Source organism: Larus michahellis, chromosome 4, assembly GCF_964199755.1.
Source record: "Larus michahellis chromosome 4, bLarMic1.1, whole genome shotgun sequence".
In the NCBI taxonomy this organism is placed as follows: domain Eukaryota; kingdom Metazoa; phylum Chordata; class Aves; order Charadriiformes; family Laridae; genus Larus; species Larus michahellis.
The window spans coordinates 31762305-31779026 of record NC_133899.1 but is presented as its reverse complement, the minus strand read 5'-3'; the positions used below and the strand labels follow the sequence as shown (position 1 = coordinate 31779026).

Sequence of the window (16722 nt, the reverse complement as noted above, 5' to 3'; positions counted from 1 at the left end):
TAAATTAGAGCAAGTAATAAAAAGAAATACATTCTGTAAACAGTGTACAGTCTTTTGTAATAAACTTTACACATATTGAAAATACAACCTCTCCTCTGCCACACAGCGAGTGTATTATAAGTAAACTTTACAAAAATAGCAACTATCAAAGATTACTCATTTTTTTTCATCTGACAGTTATTGAATAATTTATACAAGGCTAAAGAAACAAAATAAATTTTATTTATTATTTTTATTTATTTTTTTTACGCAAAATAAAGAAACTATGAACATTTGACTCCAGATATTTTTAGTCCTTGATGCAAAGTGGAGATGTCAATTTTTCCCCTCCCCAGCAAGCATAGGCACAGTCTGCCTACACTCCAAATACAGGTTAGTCTCTACTGCCTTCAAAGTTTGATGCATTCACATTTTTTACAGATCTGTTGTCCATTTTGCCTATTTGATGGGATTTCTTTACTGGACTGCTCTCAGATGTGTCAGATGCCTTTGTAGGCAAAGGCTTTGCGAGTTTGTGAGAGAGGAATTTGTCCATTTCCTCATCTCTTTCCTCCTCTTCATCCTCCTCTTCCTCATACTCTACGTACTCCTCTACTGCATCACAAGTTCTTTTTTGAGGAGCTATGAAGTTTTTGCATTCATAACGAATGTCTTTGTTACTGTAAGATCTGTCTATAGGATTTCTTATGGGATTTAAAGGTGCCCACTGGTTATTGGCACCCTCTTCTCTGGGAGGACGACTTCTCTCTCTCTCTTTTCTTCTCTTCCGAGTCCACCACACACAGATGATTATACAAGTCAGCCATACAATGCTAAATACAGCACAAAGAATTGGAACCAAATAATCTAGAGGGCAAATGAAAAAAAAAAACAAAAACAAAAACACAACAAAGTCTTGAGTCAACAGAACTAGATACATAGCATTTAACATCTGCAAGAGAAGTATCCATACATAACTACAGGTTAGCCCTAGAAAGATTTTTAGGAGAAAGGAAACAAGATGTCATTACAACACAATGATAACTGTCTGAATGCACTATTCCATTTAGAAATGCTCTTTACTAGTTTAAACCAAGTTAAGAGTTTTGCTTGTTTAATGATGAGGGGGGAAATGCTAAGATGTTTTTTCCCACCCAACAGACAAACTGGTTATTTAAGCATCATCTCTTTCTCGCACACCTAAGCTAAGTTGGCCCAGAAAACCTCAGTAATGATTCTTAAGAAAAAGTCTATCCTTGTAGGAGGTAGGCTATAAAGGGTACTATGCCTTTAAGTAGCTCTAGAATTACTGGCACTTGCAACAGAATGAGGAGTCCTTTACCATCAAGACCACAGACAGTTAGGTACCAACTATTTCAAATAACATTCAGGCTAGAGCTATGTAACCAATTCACTCATGCATTCTTTAGGATGCTCCACTTCGAATTCAGAGTAAAACACTAGAATATTGTCACTAGAGGTAAGAGTCTTTACTGCTCAATGATTAAACAGAACCAGTTGAGGCAACTGCTTTTCTCCACATTCCCAATCACAAACCCCACTAGTGTTCTCCCACGCACACAGACCCAAGTTATTTCTCTAGGAAACCATTCCTGAAAACTGATGTATGTTTGGAAACCATTCTCTAACACTAGCTGCAAGAGAAGTCAAAGTCTATCTACTTTCTTAGGAGAATCTTTGAAACTTATCGAGGAGAGAGATAAAGTAATCCCCCCCCATCCCTTTTGCCTTAGCATTTAACACACAATCAGAAAGAACAGAGGATGAGGTATTGCCAGAATCTCAGCTCGATTCTTTATCGTCACGCAATTTCTGTTCAAGACAAGAACAAAGCTCATACACTCCTTCAAGAGAGCTGAGGAAATAGTACATTTGCCAAGGCTTTAGCTGATGAAAGGCATTCCCTAGAAGGGAAATGCAAGGAAAGTGGAACCAGGAAATTTACTAATTGCTTGGACTATGGATGGAAGATCTGCCAGAAGATTATATTGGGGACATCTAGTAAAAAGTTGGGAGAGTCTCCTACCAGTCTAAGATTTCTGGTCTGGGGCTTAGTTGACCTGGAGCCTACTAGGGGTCTTCCACAAGACTGTCTCCTGCCTCCCTCAGGCAGGAACACAGGGATGCAATATCTTCAACTGCTTATTTTGGCATAGCTCTTTGAGAGCCAATATTCAGAGATAAAGGTCTCTCCAATCACACCATATCCTCATTAAGAGGAATGAACATTACATTTTAAGCCAGCTGTGCACTAGTTTGAAACACATGTTGAAAAAGAGAACAGTTTTACATTATCATGGCCAAGTATTGGAAGATAATGAACATCTTTAATTCTTGTTAAAATAAATAACACATAAGCACTTCAGAAGAGACTTGGTATCACACTATGTCTTCCCCTTCCCCATGTTTTCATTACCTCACAGCCTCAGTTTCTACAGTACAGCAGCATCAAGGCTGAAGCTGGGTTAAGGTCAATGCAGGAAAATCAGAAAGAATTTGAACAGCACATGAGAACTCCTCCTGATCTTGTGAAAGGTATGCTTAGACTGGAGAACAGGGTTGGAAGTCAGAGCCAAAACAGTGGCAAGGGTAGGTGGGGATATTATGCTAGGGATGAGGTTAAGTTTAAACTAGCACACAATCTTGATTTTAAAGCCACTTTCTCTTCAGCTAGTAATAGCAATTGAAGAAACAACCCAATCTAACATTTTCCCCAACATGTAAAGAAAGGTAAGAAAAGACCGACAGCTGGGGAACAGAAAATACTTACACACACAGGGTGTATGCATTGGGAACCTTACCTGATGATGAATTCCCAACAACAATGGTCTCTACTTTGACTTCAGTTACTGCCAACATAACAGTGCTGTTTTGCCGCTTAGTGATTGCATTTACTATTGTATTAGCAGCATTCTGTATGAGACTATTATCTTGTTCATCTCGATGCGGGACAAAAGACTACAGGGAGTGAAGGGGAAAACCAAAAAGTTATTTCAAACACTTAAAACATGGAAATCACATTTTTAAATCCAGCTACATTTTAATTGAGTTCACTAAGTTGAATTTACCTGACAGTAGTTACAAACAGTACCCTAAAAGTTTACTGTAGCAATAGCATGGCTGGCTCTATTGAAACTGCAGACGCAGTGTCAGACTTGGTGGGTAACACGCCTACTTGCTAATACAGCATACCTCAAATAAAAGGCAGCTGACTTCCATGTTACTTACACTGCTGAGCTAAACTTAGTCATAGTTTGGAGCACTTCAAGACGTGGATCATCTAGATAGAAGCTTGGACTAATAACAGTCTGCTCTATTTATACCATACACTTTGTTTCCTGCATCATGGCTCAGCATGTTCTTTATGGTACTGGTAGAGACAGACAGTTCAGCTTCTGCCTGGATAAACACTTTACTACGAAAATTAAATTTTTATTGGAAACTAAGCAGTATGCAAGCATTGAGTGATCTGGCTGTAAATACCTCTAAAGCAAGTCTTTATCTCAGTAAGGCAACAGTTAACTTTCATTTACTCAACTTGCATCTTCCTCACTTCCCACTTACGCATTTAATCAATATCCTGAAGCAGCCATACTCAAATGCACTGCAGAAACTTCGTCACAAGATCCAATCCAGTCACCTGCAACCACATCTCCTTACTGAAAAGGTCAATAGCCCAAGTTTTCTGACAGAACAGGTAGGCACCTGTTCACTAATTGGGGCTGAATCAGTCTTTAGAGTAATTTATCAGGAGCCTGTGGTAGCCTTCCGTCATTAATGAAACCTGCAGCTTCAGCTATCTAGCACTACAGGAAATTGCAAGATCACAAAATTGCTTTGCATTCAGACTAAGCCACAGATTGCACTACCTGCACTGAAGTGAAACAAGCTTAAACCACCTCTTCCCACAGCTCAAACTAATAAGAAAACGTTTGTCTATATATATCAATACAAGTCTCATACTTACAATCGCAACTTCCACTGCATTCTCTGTGGAGAAAGACAGATCACATAATATTATCAGAGTTCTGTCCCTAGAAACAGTCCTAGTAGCTGGTAAATACCGGATTTCAGAACAGATATTTTCAGTTGTAGTGCCCTGTTAGAAGCAAGGGAGATTGTATGACTTTAGTTCAAGAAAAAAAAATAGTACATAAAAATAAACATCTTCAGAGTTTTTGCAGTTACTGAGACATGATGAAGGTACAAAGAGGGCAGCACCACAGGGCAGGGATTTGGAACGAAGGGTGAGAAACTGAGCTTGCATGACTATCCCAGTACAGTCTGAGCCCATGTTGAAATGTAAGAAAAATAGTTCTTTGAGGTTTAAAAAAGAAAATAAAATAGTCACTATGAACCCTAATTTTGCCTTGCCCTTTAGACAAAGCACAATTAATAGCAACAGAGGAGTGTAATAATACATTTTGCAAGTTTATGACAGCAAGGAGTCATATTAGAAACATTAATCTTCCATGCTTTGACGTGGATTATATCCCTACATGTATTGCCATACTTCATTAATAATTCTGTTCTCACCTGTGGGACTTTGTCTCCGTTAAAAATTAAAGTAATTCTAGCACAGTCATTGTCCAAGTATCCAGAATTAGGCAGACACTTGATATTGGCAGGCAGAGGTTCAGAGGCACTGCATTCTCCCCAGTCCGTGCATGGCGGCTGAAAACATTTCATATACTTCTCCTGGCATTCTTGACCCATGGGACACTCGTTATTTGAATTATCCCAGTGTTTGTGTAACAGACAAGGTTTTTTCCCACACCACACCTAGAAATTAAAAAGAACAAAGTACTGTTAAGGTTAATTGCTCTTATGCATCAAATCAAAATAAGTAATTCACATCAGATAGTAATTATCTATTACTGACTGAAAAAAACCAACCCAACCCATATTTCATTACTGCTGTAGTCCTAGTAGCAGATGGAGTTGCTTTGCCACAAAACAAGGACATTCTGTATGGAGAAAAGAGTAAAAACTGTGCAAACATTACCCGAGACACCAGTGACTGGGCATATCTCCTTAGAGGCTTACAGATTTGTTATACAGAGGTTCAAGCGTTTATTTTAAACTAGACATATAGGCTTCTATAATCTAGAAAGAGAAACACCTCCACAAAGATTAATTTCTCTTCAGTATTTATACTGAGATCCTTGCCACAGAATGCTGAAGATGTGAAGAGCTGATGTACATCGGTGATAAGCACTGTCACTTAATAACCACTCTCCCAAAAGAAAACAGTGTGCTGGTACCCGCCAAGTTACTGAGGTGCAGCAAGCTTCCAAACGCAGCTCCATTTTATGATGTAATCTTTAAGATTCTATAATAATGTACAGCTACTAGTTTAGGAACCTCTGGACTTCTTAAAGCACAATTGCCAGCAAGAAAGCATATTTGTTCCATTATGCATGAAAGAACCAAACACTATATATGGATAAGTTGCATTTACCACATGTCCATTTCTGAGATTCTAGTTACCTTCATGTACTGTTATCTTCTAAAGACATCTCAAACTTGCCATCACAACACCATAAAGGGTCAAAAATAGCATTTCCAATGACTATGTGCAAGATTTAGTTATTTCTTTACCTAAAATGCATACCTTGCTAAATAAAGATTAAGGCTGGATAGATTTGTAAGACCCAAGGCGTTTTTAAACCGGTGCTTCCAATGAAACGTGGGAGACTGCCATGTGAGGCAATGTTGTAAGTGCTATTAGTGCTCATCTGGAGCCACCCACCCAGCCCTACAACTTGTAAGCAGCAGTGATCTTGTCTGTCTCCAGCTGCACAGGTACCAAAAATCCACTTAGAAATGCTATGTCAAGAGGGCTGAAAGGCTTGGAGCACATATACCAAAATGTTCAATCTGCATTTAGGCTAATTTTTTTTTAAAGTCACAACCACCAGGATATAGTCCATTATAAACATACAAAGGTTGCAATTTCTCAATTCATAAACCTACTGAAGGACAACACAAAAAGGCAATTATTACTCAAATCAAGAAACCTGTCTTCCTACACGTCCTTTGCCTCACAACTAATGTTTCAAAATATCAGGAGCTCTAAATTTTGTTTGCAAAGCTTTGGCAGAGTGATCGTTATTCCACTCCAGTTCATATTTCCTTTTCTGCAAAAAGTGCCTGTCTGCTTCTAGACAGACGGTTCTAGCAGGTAGAGAGCAGGATAGTAGCTTATGATTGTTAAGGACAATCCCATAAGTATTAGGACAATCCCATCAGTATTTTTACAGGAAGTTATTAGACACCTTTTTTTGAACAGTTTGGGGGAGACCTATGCAAGAATCTAGATGGAAGAAACCAAAGATTAACTTGTGCACGAAGAACATTAAGTTTGTTTCAGACAGAAAGATTTAAGAAAATAGGTCAAAATGCCTACCTTGGTGCAGTCAATGCGGCCATCCAAACAGTGGCAGTTGTTACATTCTTGATCCCACCTGCTGCCATGGGGAAAGGTCATTCCTCTAAGCCAGCAAGGCTTTCCAATTCCAATCACTAAGAAAAAAAGCACACTCAGACACTTCACCTCTTCGATTTACTGAAGCTATACAAATTTAAATATAAAAAAAAATACTAGCTACTGTTCCTTACACATCAGACTACTGTACATAAACTCTATACTTGCTACATTGTACCCTACTGTTTTCTGGGTGAAGACTGATAGCAGATATGGGAATACCTTCTTGGCACCTAGGACCAATTCTTCCAGGGGGACAAGTGCATCGGTATCCGTTTATTTCGTCTATACAAGTGGCACCATATCCACAAGGGGAGGACTGGCATTCATCGATATCTAGATAGAAAATAGGTAAAACTCAATGTCAAGGACATAGAACATTGTAATCAAACGTTTACTGAGATGTAATCTGACAATATCCGCTTTCTTAACAAGCAAAGGACAGTTTGGCTTCAGAATTAATTTCCTAATTGGATGATTATACCATTTCATCAGTAACCTCTAACAGATTTCTCATAATTGCACCCTAATTGATCAAAGAAGCAGTCATACGCTGACTCATCTCACAGAGCAGAGATGTTGGACAGCTGAAGGTGCTAATGTCTTCTCCACATTCAGCTATAAAACTGAAGTCCCACATGCTGTTCTGGCACTAATCTCAGACATTTAGGCTTCCTAGAAAAGCACGTGCTTTCAGGAAGTTATCGCAGTGCAAGAGATGAACAATGAATTAGCTCAGCAGTGTTCAAAAAAAGTGACTTTCTGCAATACAATTCACCATAAGGAAGAAGAAGAATAGTTTAGACATTTGATGTTACTTTTCTTAATAACCTTGAAATAGTGAGTAGATCAATTTTGTACCTACACACTTAGCGCAAAAGCCTCTTAAAAAAATAAAAAACCCCACAACACAAAACCTTCGAAGATTCAGGCTCAGCCATAGAAATCTACTGAAAAAGGCAGGGAGGCATAGCCCGTTCAGATGCACAGCAATGTGTTATTTGTTATCCCGGGGAAGTGACCAATACCAATTTATACAACAGTCTACCAAAGGCAACAGAAACCAACCTGTCAAGTTGTGAGCCACAGGTATTAACTGCTTCATTTTCAACCATAACCATTATCTTTCAAAGCATTTTTCAATCACTGAACATGAATGCCCACTCCAACCCCTCAGAAAAACTGTTTAAACTCCAATTCTTGACTGATGCACAGTATCAGCTCATATTCTCTGTTTAAAGGACTGGACTTAGAAAGTGAATGTGACAAGTGGTAGTAGTGAGACTGTTACCCATGTAGGCAATGGAAAATACCAAATGGGTGTGAAAAGGCTTTTGGTTCTATTCTAGCTTCCTTCAGAAGTGCTCTAAAATGAAATTTTATGCAAATACAGAAGTATAGAAACTACTACAGGGCTTAACTACTCTCTCCTCCACTCTTCATGCTGGTTTAAGGTTCTCCAGCCTCTGCACGCTGATAAAAATGACTATTAACTGTTTCTATTATCACCCATAAAAGGCATTTTTGTCAGAGCTACTCCTTTTGTCTATACCACTCTAAACGAGAAAGAAAAAAAGTCTGCAGTGCCATTAGTAATGCACAGTATTTATCTTTGACTACAAAAAGTCCTCTCTGCATTTCTTGTCTGGAAAAGGAGAACTCAGTATCCCTCACTGCATGTCTAGATGTAGATACACGATTATCTGCCATCCCTGATTCTATATCCAGAGATCACTAAGTTGATGCTACCACAAGTGCTACGTCACCCTCTGACTAGAGGTGTTGGCTCATTTGCTATCTGCCAGAATGAGGATGAAATCCCAACTTGAAAGCACACCACCATACTGATGGAGTGGGAGGACCAAGCCCAACAGCCTTGAGGCTACAGAAGCCTCAAAGTGTGATCTTCTGAAGAGGCAGAAATAAAGTGAAAACCAGGGTATCTATTATATGCAAGTCAAAATGGTAATATTCCATTTAAAAAAAAAAAAAAGAAAAAGGACTCTTCCAAAACACTTCAGTGCAACTTTAAGGTCTTTGGTTCCCCTCTCTTTTCAGTTTCTACCCTTCAGGATAATTGCAGTGTAATAGGTTGGTTTTATAGCTTTGAAAGACCTTTATCATACTTGGTTATTCACGTGCCAGCATTACAGTCCTGATGTTTTTGTTTTCGTTTGCAATGTCTCAGTGGATTTCAGTTTCTAATGTTAAATGGAACGCCTAGTGATATATGTCACCTTTAATGACAAGTTGCTTACCAAGAAAAATACTTAAAACTTAATAAGCTTCTATGAAGCCAGCACCACCAAACCTTCAGAAATGTCTGATGAAATCCATCAGCCAAGTATTGAGTATAATTTAAGTCAACTCATTTCAGTTCCATTTAATGAAATGAAGAAAGGAACACAAGTTGCCATTATTTACAAGGTATGAGTACCTGGCTGACTGACAGGTGGTTTCAGCTTCATTATTTGGAATTCAGGTAACCTAATGCAAAAAGGGTCACAGGGTGTTCTTTCTGATTTGTGTGTCAGAATGGTACAACCTTTCAGGTCTTTACCCATACAGGTACTTACTAATTCTGCAGTCAGGACCAGCAAACCCAGGCGCACATTCGCATCGAAACCAATTCACACCGTCAACACAGATGCCTCCATTGTAACTGTAAAAATAATGAACCTATCATTACACCAAGCTTTCTCAGGTTATATTCGCTGAAGCCTAAAGATGAGCAAACCCCATAGGTCTTATGCGGCGTGTTCAAATGCAAATTTCTGTTGTTCCTGTTCATAATACTTTCTCACTATTCAACAATGCAGAATTAAAAAATCCCAGCTAATTCATAATATGAGTCTACTTAAGTCATATACATTGTTTCATTGGTCTCTAATTAAAGCTTTGTTAATTAAACCTGCTGTTGTTTAGGGGGATGTTCTATTCCCATCAATAGAGAAAGCACAATGCTACATAAACAGTATTGCTTAGTAAGTCACCTGTTAAAACAGCAACATCCTACAGAAGTGCATGCATGCATGGGGAAGTATATCAAGAGAATGCTAGGAGATAAAAATAGCACTGTAAAGTGAATATGGAGGAAGTCTGAGCTTTTGCAAGGTGGGTTGTTGTGGTTTTTTTTTTAAAATACATGAAGTACAGGTTATTGTATCAGAATGGACAACAGAGAAAGATAAGGCAGATGGTTTGCTTCACTCACATGTCAGTATTTTTCCTCTTCAACCATAAGTATCAACCTCTATATTTAAAATACTCCCATTGTATCTTCCAAAAATTTAATCTTGTTTTAAAAACACATTTATACATCGTATTTGATCTAACAGTACTTTTTATGTTATCTAAAATTATTTATTGTAAACTAACAGGTTTTGATTTCTCATTTTTTTACTAACTCAACTGTAGATGCTCAAAATGTTATCAAGTCTGACTCATTTCATATCAAAGTACTGGCACAAAGACTACACTAAAGTACTTTTACCTGTTCATATAAGAATCAATTTAGGATTGTTTCGTGGTCTTTGTTGCTTTCAAGGAATAGACAAGGCATGGCAAAAAATTATTTTAAGATTTTTACAGAGGCTGGCTTCACTTATTTTAGGGTAAAATTAGTTCTAATCTGGAAATCCATATTACTGTGCTCACTTTTATTTTCACAATAGGCACAGCACTGGACTCTGCATACTTACCATGGATGAGGGTTGCAGTCATTGGTATCTATAAAAAAGAATACGGAGTAGTGTAACTAGTAGCACATTTATTTTCTAATGTGTAACATAGTTCAAGAGACACCACATTTGAAAGCAAAGAAAAATAATACAAAATTGAATGTTTTCTTCCACACTTGCAAAGAAAGTTCAATTAGACCTAACAGACCAATGAAATGCCTTAAATGCAAAATTTTACAACTTTGGTGTATTTTGATGTATCAGCAGCACAGACTGATATGCAGCATGATGGCAATATAACAGAAATAAAACAAGGTATCGGTGAGATTTGTAGTGTATAATTCAACGAGGCTCTAAAAGCTTTCTAAAAGACTCCTGTTACTTTGGCACTTCATATGTATATGTGCAACCAGCCAGATTTCTTAAGCAAATCTTTCTCATTATAAATGACTTAAAATTATTTGCTAGCATTTATACTAGCACTGTCAGCTTTAAAACAGTTAATTAGGGCATACATCAATACAACAGTAATTTCACAGTAGATTTAGAGTAGAAACAGAGCTCAAGTTTAGATATTCCCCCGTGTTATGCCTTTAAAAAAAAAAAAAAAAAAGAATAAAAATCAAAGCTGCAGGCTTTACTCCACCTAACCAATTCATTGTATTGGTATGTTGAAGAAGTTAACAGCTATCCTCGGAGAAAATGACGGAATATACACTACTGCCTGCCCTTTTCATTATTGAAATCTGTATTTCTGCAAGGATTTTTTTTTTTCCTCTGCACACATGTTCCCAAAAATTGTATTTCTATAGAAGGCCGAAAGTCTTATTTTGGCAGAGACTAGGTGCAAAAAGAAGCACAACAAGTTCTTCATTCATTACTCCAGCATCATCTTCTTTACTTACCTCCCACCCTGAATGATTCACATGTTTTGGCATATGAACTCTATAAACTTGCTTTGTTTCAGTTAACAGCTCTGTGCCAAACACTCCTAATATCCCAGGAGAATGCAGGGGAAGAAAAGAGAAAGGCCTTACTCTGTGTGCATGTACGTCCTTCCCATCCTTCTTTGCAGATACAAGAAAAGGAATCTCCACTGCCAACGCATGTTCCACCGTTCATGCAAGGGTTTGGAATACAGCTGCTGTTTTTAGCTTTGAAAACAGAAAAGGTCTCTATTAATACAGAAAACAAAAAGTATCTATCATCTGGATATGTCAATATCACAATCATGAATAGCACTTAAGTCAACAGTGCGAGACTTACAATAAGGTCAAAAGACTCCAAAAACAGTCACATCACAAGATAGTCTCTCACCTACCTTCACTATCATCCCAATTCAATTGTTTGATTGAACCATGAAGTTTTATTAAAAATATTATTTATTTTTTCCCCATCTGCATAAGCATCCTTCAAATACTACTAAGTTCCTACTTTGGCAGTGAGTTACCCAAGTCATGAGGTGTACTTCGTTCAGATTTTGATTAAATGCCACAATTGTATCCAAGAAGTAGAAAAGCTATACTAAATTACCTTCATCCAGCTTCTTAGTCCTAGTGAAGTTTCATATTCAGAAAAATGTACCATGGAGACTACATTCAATCCCCCAAAAGATCCAAGAGTAGATCCCTACAGCAGGCAGAAACTCTGCAAATCCACTAGGAAGAACAGCTTCATTTCATTTTCCTGAGGGTGTCTGCTCATACATCTCTTGATCACAAACTTACTCACATTATGAACCTTCAAGCAAAGTGGGGGACTAAGTTCACAAGAAAACCTTTACACAAGGTCTCTAAAGACTAATAGAGAAGTTCCAAATCTGCCCAAGGGAAGCTATGTAAAAGACCACATAAGCCACCTGCAGAGAACAGCTTCCTAAAAATCAGTATCATGTCAGTTGAGTGAAAGAAGTTACTCTCAACTTCAGTCACCAGACAACTGGAACTGATTTGAACTAGCCAGCTGTATGCCTATTTACTAAAGAGTTAAGTATCAAACACTTCTCTACTTCTTCTGGCTTTTTCTGTAGAAGATGATTTAAAAAGCTTACCAGTGTTGCAAGTACTTCCTATCCATTCCGGAGGACATGAACAGCGGAATGTATCTCCATCATCATAGCATGTTCCACCATTGCTGCAAGTATTTGCATCACATTGGTATTCACCTATAAATCACAATAAATCAGTTTTAATTTCCATTGGTCTTGCTGAATTTTAAGATCAGCTACTTTTTAGTCACAAAATTAAAGAGACTTCATATTTAAATGCAATAGTATGAAAATTGCATAGTTCCACTTGCTGTATTACAGTAAACAACCAAAAGAGTGGAATCTAAGAGAATCTCTTACAACACCTTTTCACTACATGAAGGAACACATTTTTTAAATGTTCCATTTTGTTGCTAGGAAACTGGAAGAAGTAATGAAAATATGCCTATTATTTCACTGCAATTGTTTTATTTTAAATTTCAGGAACTCTGGTCTCACGAGAAGAAAGAAAACAAATCTTTGGGTAAACTAAAGATCAAAGTAAAGAACACTTACGTGAATGGCAAGTTTTGCCTTTCCAGTCATTCTTACACTCACAATAGAAGTCATTTACCAAATCAATGCATCGGCCACCGTTGTGACATGGGTTAGGAGAACAATCATTGAAATCTAGAGAAAGAGTTATTCAAATTAGATTATCTAGCCTAGCCAAGGCCATGAGAAAGTATAAAATACTTCTTTATAAAGGAAATAAATTGTGTACTATTTAGGAAGACAGCATTCCTAATTGTTATGGGGTCATCTTTATATAAGCAAGGCAAAAAATCTCTGATTTAATACAGAATAACATGAATTATGAAAGATTTTCTGACAGCTTAAGAGAAAAAGTCTAATTCAGTATGGCTTCTAAGTAGAGCACCAAAGTAGTTCATTTTTCAAGCAAACAGTTGCATTCTGAACTTCAGAGAAAGCTTCCTAAGTAGGGACCACAATGTCCCAAATAGGAGCCCTAGCCCAGGACATCCACATGAGACAGTTAAGGCTCCCTTCTCCTGCTTTATGTCTCAAAATACAGAGAGTTAAAGTCATTAGATGGCTTAACCATATGTATGCATACACACACCAAACATATACATATGTGAATTTTAGAGAAGATTCTTTTCACTTCAGAAAAATGTTTTAAAAGGTAGAACATAATTACTCCAGACTAAACTTCATCTAGACCACACAAAAAGCAGTGATAGCTGCCAAAAGCGTCTCAAGCTATGGCAGCAAGAGTAAAGGCCTGCTCCCACTGAACCAGGAATACAACACCCCTACTCATGATATTTATTGAGTAAAAATTCAGGCTTCAGCAGGTCTTTTTTTTACTAAAGGAATAGATATTAAATTTATAAATTCCTTCAGTAAGGTGGAAGCACATTATAGCTTGCACTGGCTTAAAGCTAAAAAGCTTTTTAAGTTTGGAAACCACTGTGTATGAGTAGATTGGGTAAGGGACAAGCTTCTACATACAGTAAGTATTAAGTAGTATATACGCTTATAGCAATAAAAGCAATATAATGAGTAGACCCTCTTAACAGAGTATATTCACGTTTGCCTCTCCTCAGGAGAAAAAGTTCTCTCCTCCTGAGATATATCCTGTACTATAGTAAAGAATCAGATTATGGTCCTATTAAAGGAACTGAACCTTTTAGAGCAACTACCCAAAAGCCTTCTTGAAAATACTTTTGCAAACACCACCACATAGACTGTAATTACAGAACAGACAAACCACCTTATTATTAACCACGTACCAACCACCACTAACTGTTTCAGCAAAGCCCTACTATTTGACCCTGCAACGCTCAGCAGTACTCACTTGTGTCACACAATTCTCCTTCCCAGCCACTTGAGCAGAAACATCTAAATGAATCAACTTCATCGATGCACGTCCCACCATTCTTGCAAGGTTTTCCAAGACAATCGTTGATATCTATGGCAAAAAGTCAACAATTATCGCTCAAGGCTCTCTTCACCTACCTAGAGAAGTGATCTACACTTGTGGCTGCAGGAAAAGCAGCACAAAGTTATACTCCGTTAGTACATACATAAGAACAGCTCAAACACCTATTTTCAAGCCTGGTAAGGTTTATAGATGTATTTTCTTTCATGTAGCAAGCCAAACCAGAGCATTAAGCATTAACCTAGCAAAAATATCCAGGTGTTCAAAAAATACCTGGAACGGCAATACACATGCTCCTAAGTTGGGCTGTCAATGTGTCTGTTGCTTCTTTATCATCCCCATGTTGGAGAAATCCACGGCTTCTTGTAAGACTGTACATAAAGGTAGTGGGTACAGACACATTCACATTGAAGTTGGACTAAAGCCAGTTTTCCTTCACAGAGAAAGTGTGAATGACTACAAAGACAACTGTTACCAGAAGAAACTGGATTTCAAGTTGCACATCTGAAACGTTTTATGCAGCTTCATTAAAATCTTAATTTATTTTTAATGTTGTAAAGCTTCATAACAAAAACTTGAATGAAGTTTTAGAGCAAAAAAATAATTTAGAAGAAACTCCTACTTACTTTCGTGACAGTATATTCCAGTAAAACCTCTTTCACAGGCACAAGTAAAATTCCCTCCTGGCTGACTTATACACCGTCCATGAGGCCCACAAACATTAGATGAAATGAAACGGATTCCTTCTTGGGTAGCATTAGTGAAGACCTCTATTGTACAGCTGTCTATTACTAAGAACGAGAAGTATTTCATCAGACTTATCTGTATCACCCATAAGTTTTTAGTTTTAAAAAAGTTATAGAAAAATTAAGACTAATCACAATTTAAACATTATTTTAGCTGTAAGTTACTCTCTACCTCTTTATAAATAAAAGCTGTTACAAGCATGTCTTTTCACTGCATCAGTATTTCACAAAAATCCAAATGACTACAATAAAATAGTTTATGCATTATACTATTTCCAAAAATACTACTTTTGTTTTTTAATGTAGCATCACTACATTAAGACAAGTTTCTGGACAACAGCAGGTACCTTTACAAGAATTGTTCTTGCAGTGGTCCTTGAGATGAGAACAATTCTTTCCATCATAGTCATCAGGGCAGGCACAGTAATAATCTCCTCCCAGATCATAGCATTTAGCCCCATTCTGGCAAGGATTAGGTTCACAGAAATCAATATCCATCTGTAAGAGAGACCATAGTTAGCAGCAGCTGCTTCATTTCCCAGGAGTAAGCAGTTATCTGCATTGCCAAAGACACAGATGAAGATAATTTACAAGGAACCTCAAGTTTTAAGAAGGTTTATGAATCATATATATTGTATTCCATCCTGCAACACATTAAAAAACTTCAGGTTACTTTAGTCAATCCTAACACAAAGCATTTCTGATACTGCTAAAAACATATTCCTTCGCAGGAGGCTGAATAAGCACATTTGCAATAACTTAGTTAAGAACAAGCCATTAAAAAACATTTTACTGTGACTATTCTGGATCATTATAAGTCACTTCTCTGTCCTTCACACTCACATATTAAATGCTATAATGCAAGTTAAGTAACAGTGCACTTGTCAACTGTGTGTCTGCAAGACACCTAAAATACACAAAACCTTAAAAAAAAATCCTATTCTCTAGAGCAACTTCTCTTCCCATCTCAATTAACACAGAATTTACTATAGAACCTTAAAAAAAAATACGCTGTTCTCTAGAGCAACTTCTCTTCCCATCTCAATTAACACAGAATTTACTATAGAACCACATAGTTTGGAAGGGACCTCTAGAGGTCAGCTACTTGCACCTCCTGCTCAAAGTAGGTCTAGTTAGAACTAAGCTGATCAGGGCCTTATTCTTACAAATACTATCACCCTGACAATTTACACACAGAAATACTAGGTATATTTTGAACACTTCTTACCATCTGATTCAAAAAAGCAAAATTTAAACCTATCTTTCATAACGTAACCCTTGACACAGACAAATTACTCTAGCAAAGCAATTCTGCTTCTTCTACATCTTAGACCATCACACAGTATCACTGACTGGTGATGCCCTAAATTGGCCTTAAAATCTACAAAGGGGCCCCAAAAGGGCTACTGTTACATCACAGTATCTTTCCTCTAAACCGTTATTCTTAAGGATTCCTTTCCTTCTCCCTCAAGTGAATCTTTCCCTCTTTTTCAACCTTACAGACTTAATTTTAAGTCTAATAGTGGGTTTGGTCACTATTTTCAGTAGTTCTGTAGCTAAATAGGAGAAAAATTCAAAGCTAACCAAAACAGAAGGAACACAAACGGTGTTAAGTATTTAATTCAGAGGAACACGTAACAACTGCAGCTGCATTAGAGAGATTTTCAGCAAGCTATTTCTTGCTCTCACATGAAACATTCAAAGCAAACTACAAAAAATAGCTACGGTCTGAGAAAGATTCTCAGATCTCCTCTATCAGATGTCTCCATTTGTTTCCTTCCATTAGAGTAAATTTCCCCTTCCCAATGCAAGTTCAGTAGCTGGTACTTTAGCATCTGGAATCAATGGTAGATATTTCCTGCAACACACAAGGCAAG

General features: G+C 37.4%; 1 protein-coding gene across 1 annotated transcript in view; it reads right to left on the bottom strand.

The window, feature by feature from the left end:
* Positions 1-236: 236 nt before the first annotated feature.
* JAG2 (jagged canonical Notch ligand 2) overlaps positions 237-16722 on the bottom strand; it is a 70321-nt gene continuing 53835 nt past the window's right edge. Inside the window, exons 13-26 of the mRNA XM_074583793.1 lie at positions 15193-15343; positions 14726-14890; positions 14016-14129; positions 12710-12823; positions 12218-12331; positions 11205-11321; positions 10189-10216; positions 9064-9149; positions 6710-6823; positions 6410-6525; positions 4537-4782; positions 3968-4099; positions 2802-2958; positions 237-846 (exon numbers count right to left, since the gene is read on the bottom strand). Coding sequence (XP_074439894.1) covers positions 374-846; positions 2802-2958; positions 3968-4099; positions 4537-4782; positions 6410-6525; positions 6710-6823; positions 9064-9149; positions 10189-10216; positions 11205-11321; positions 12218-12331; positions 12710-12823; positions 14016-14129; positions 14726-14890; positions 15193-15343 — 2127 coding nt within the window. The 3' untranslated portion in view covers positions 237-373. The remainder of the gene's footprint in view (positions 847-2801; positions 2959-3967; positions 4100-4536; positions 4783-6409; positions 6526-6709; positions 6824-9063; positions 9150-10188; positions 10217-11204; positions 11322-12217; positions 12332-12709; positions 12824-14015; positions 14130-14725; positions 14891-15192; positions 15344-16722) is intronic.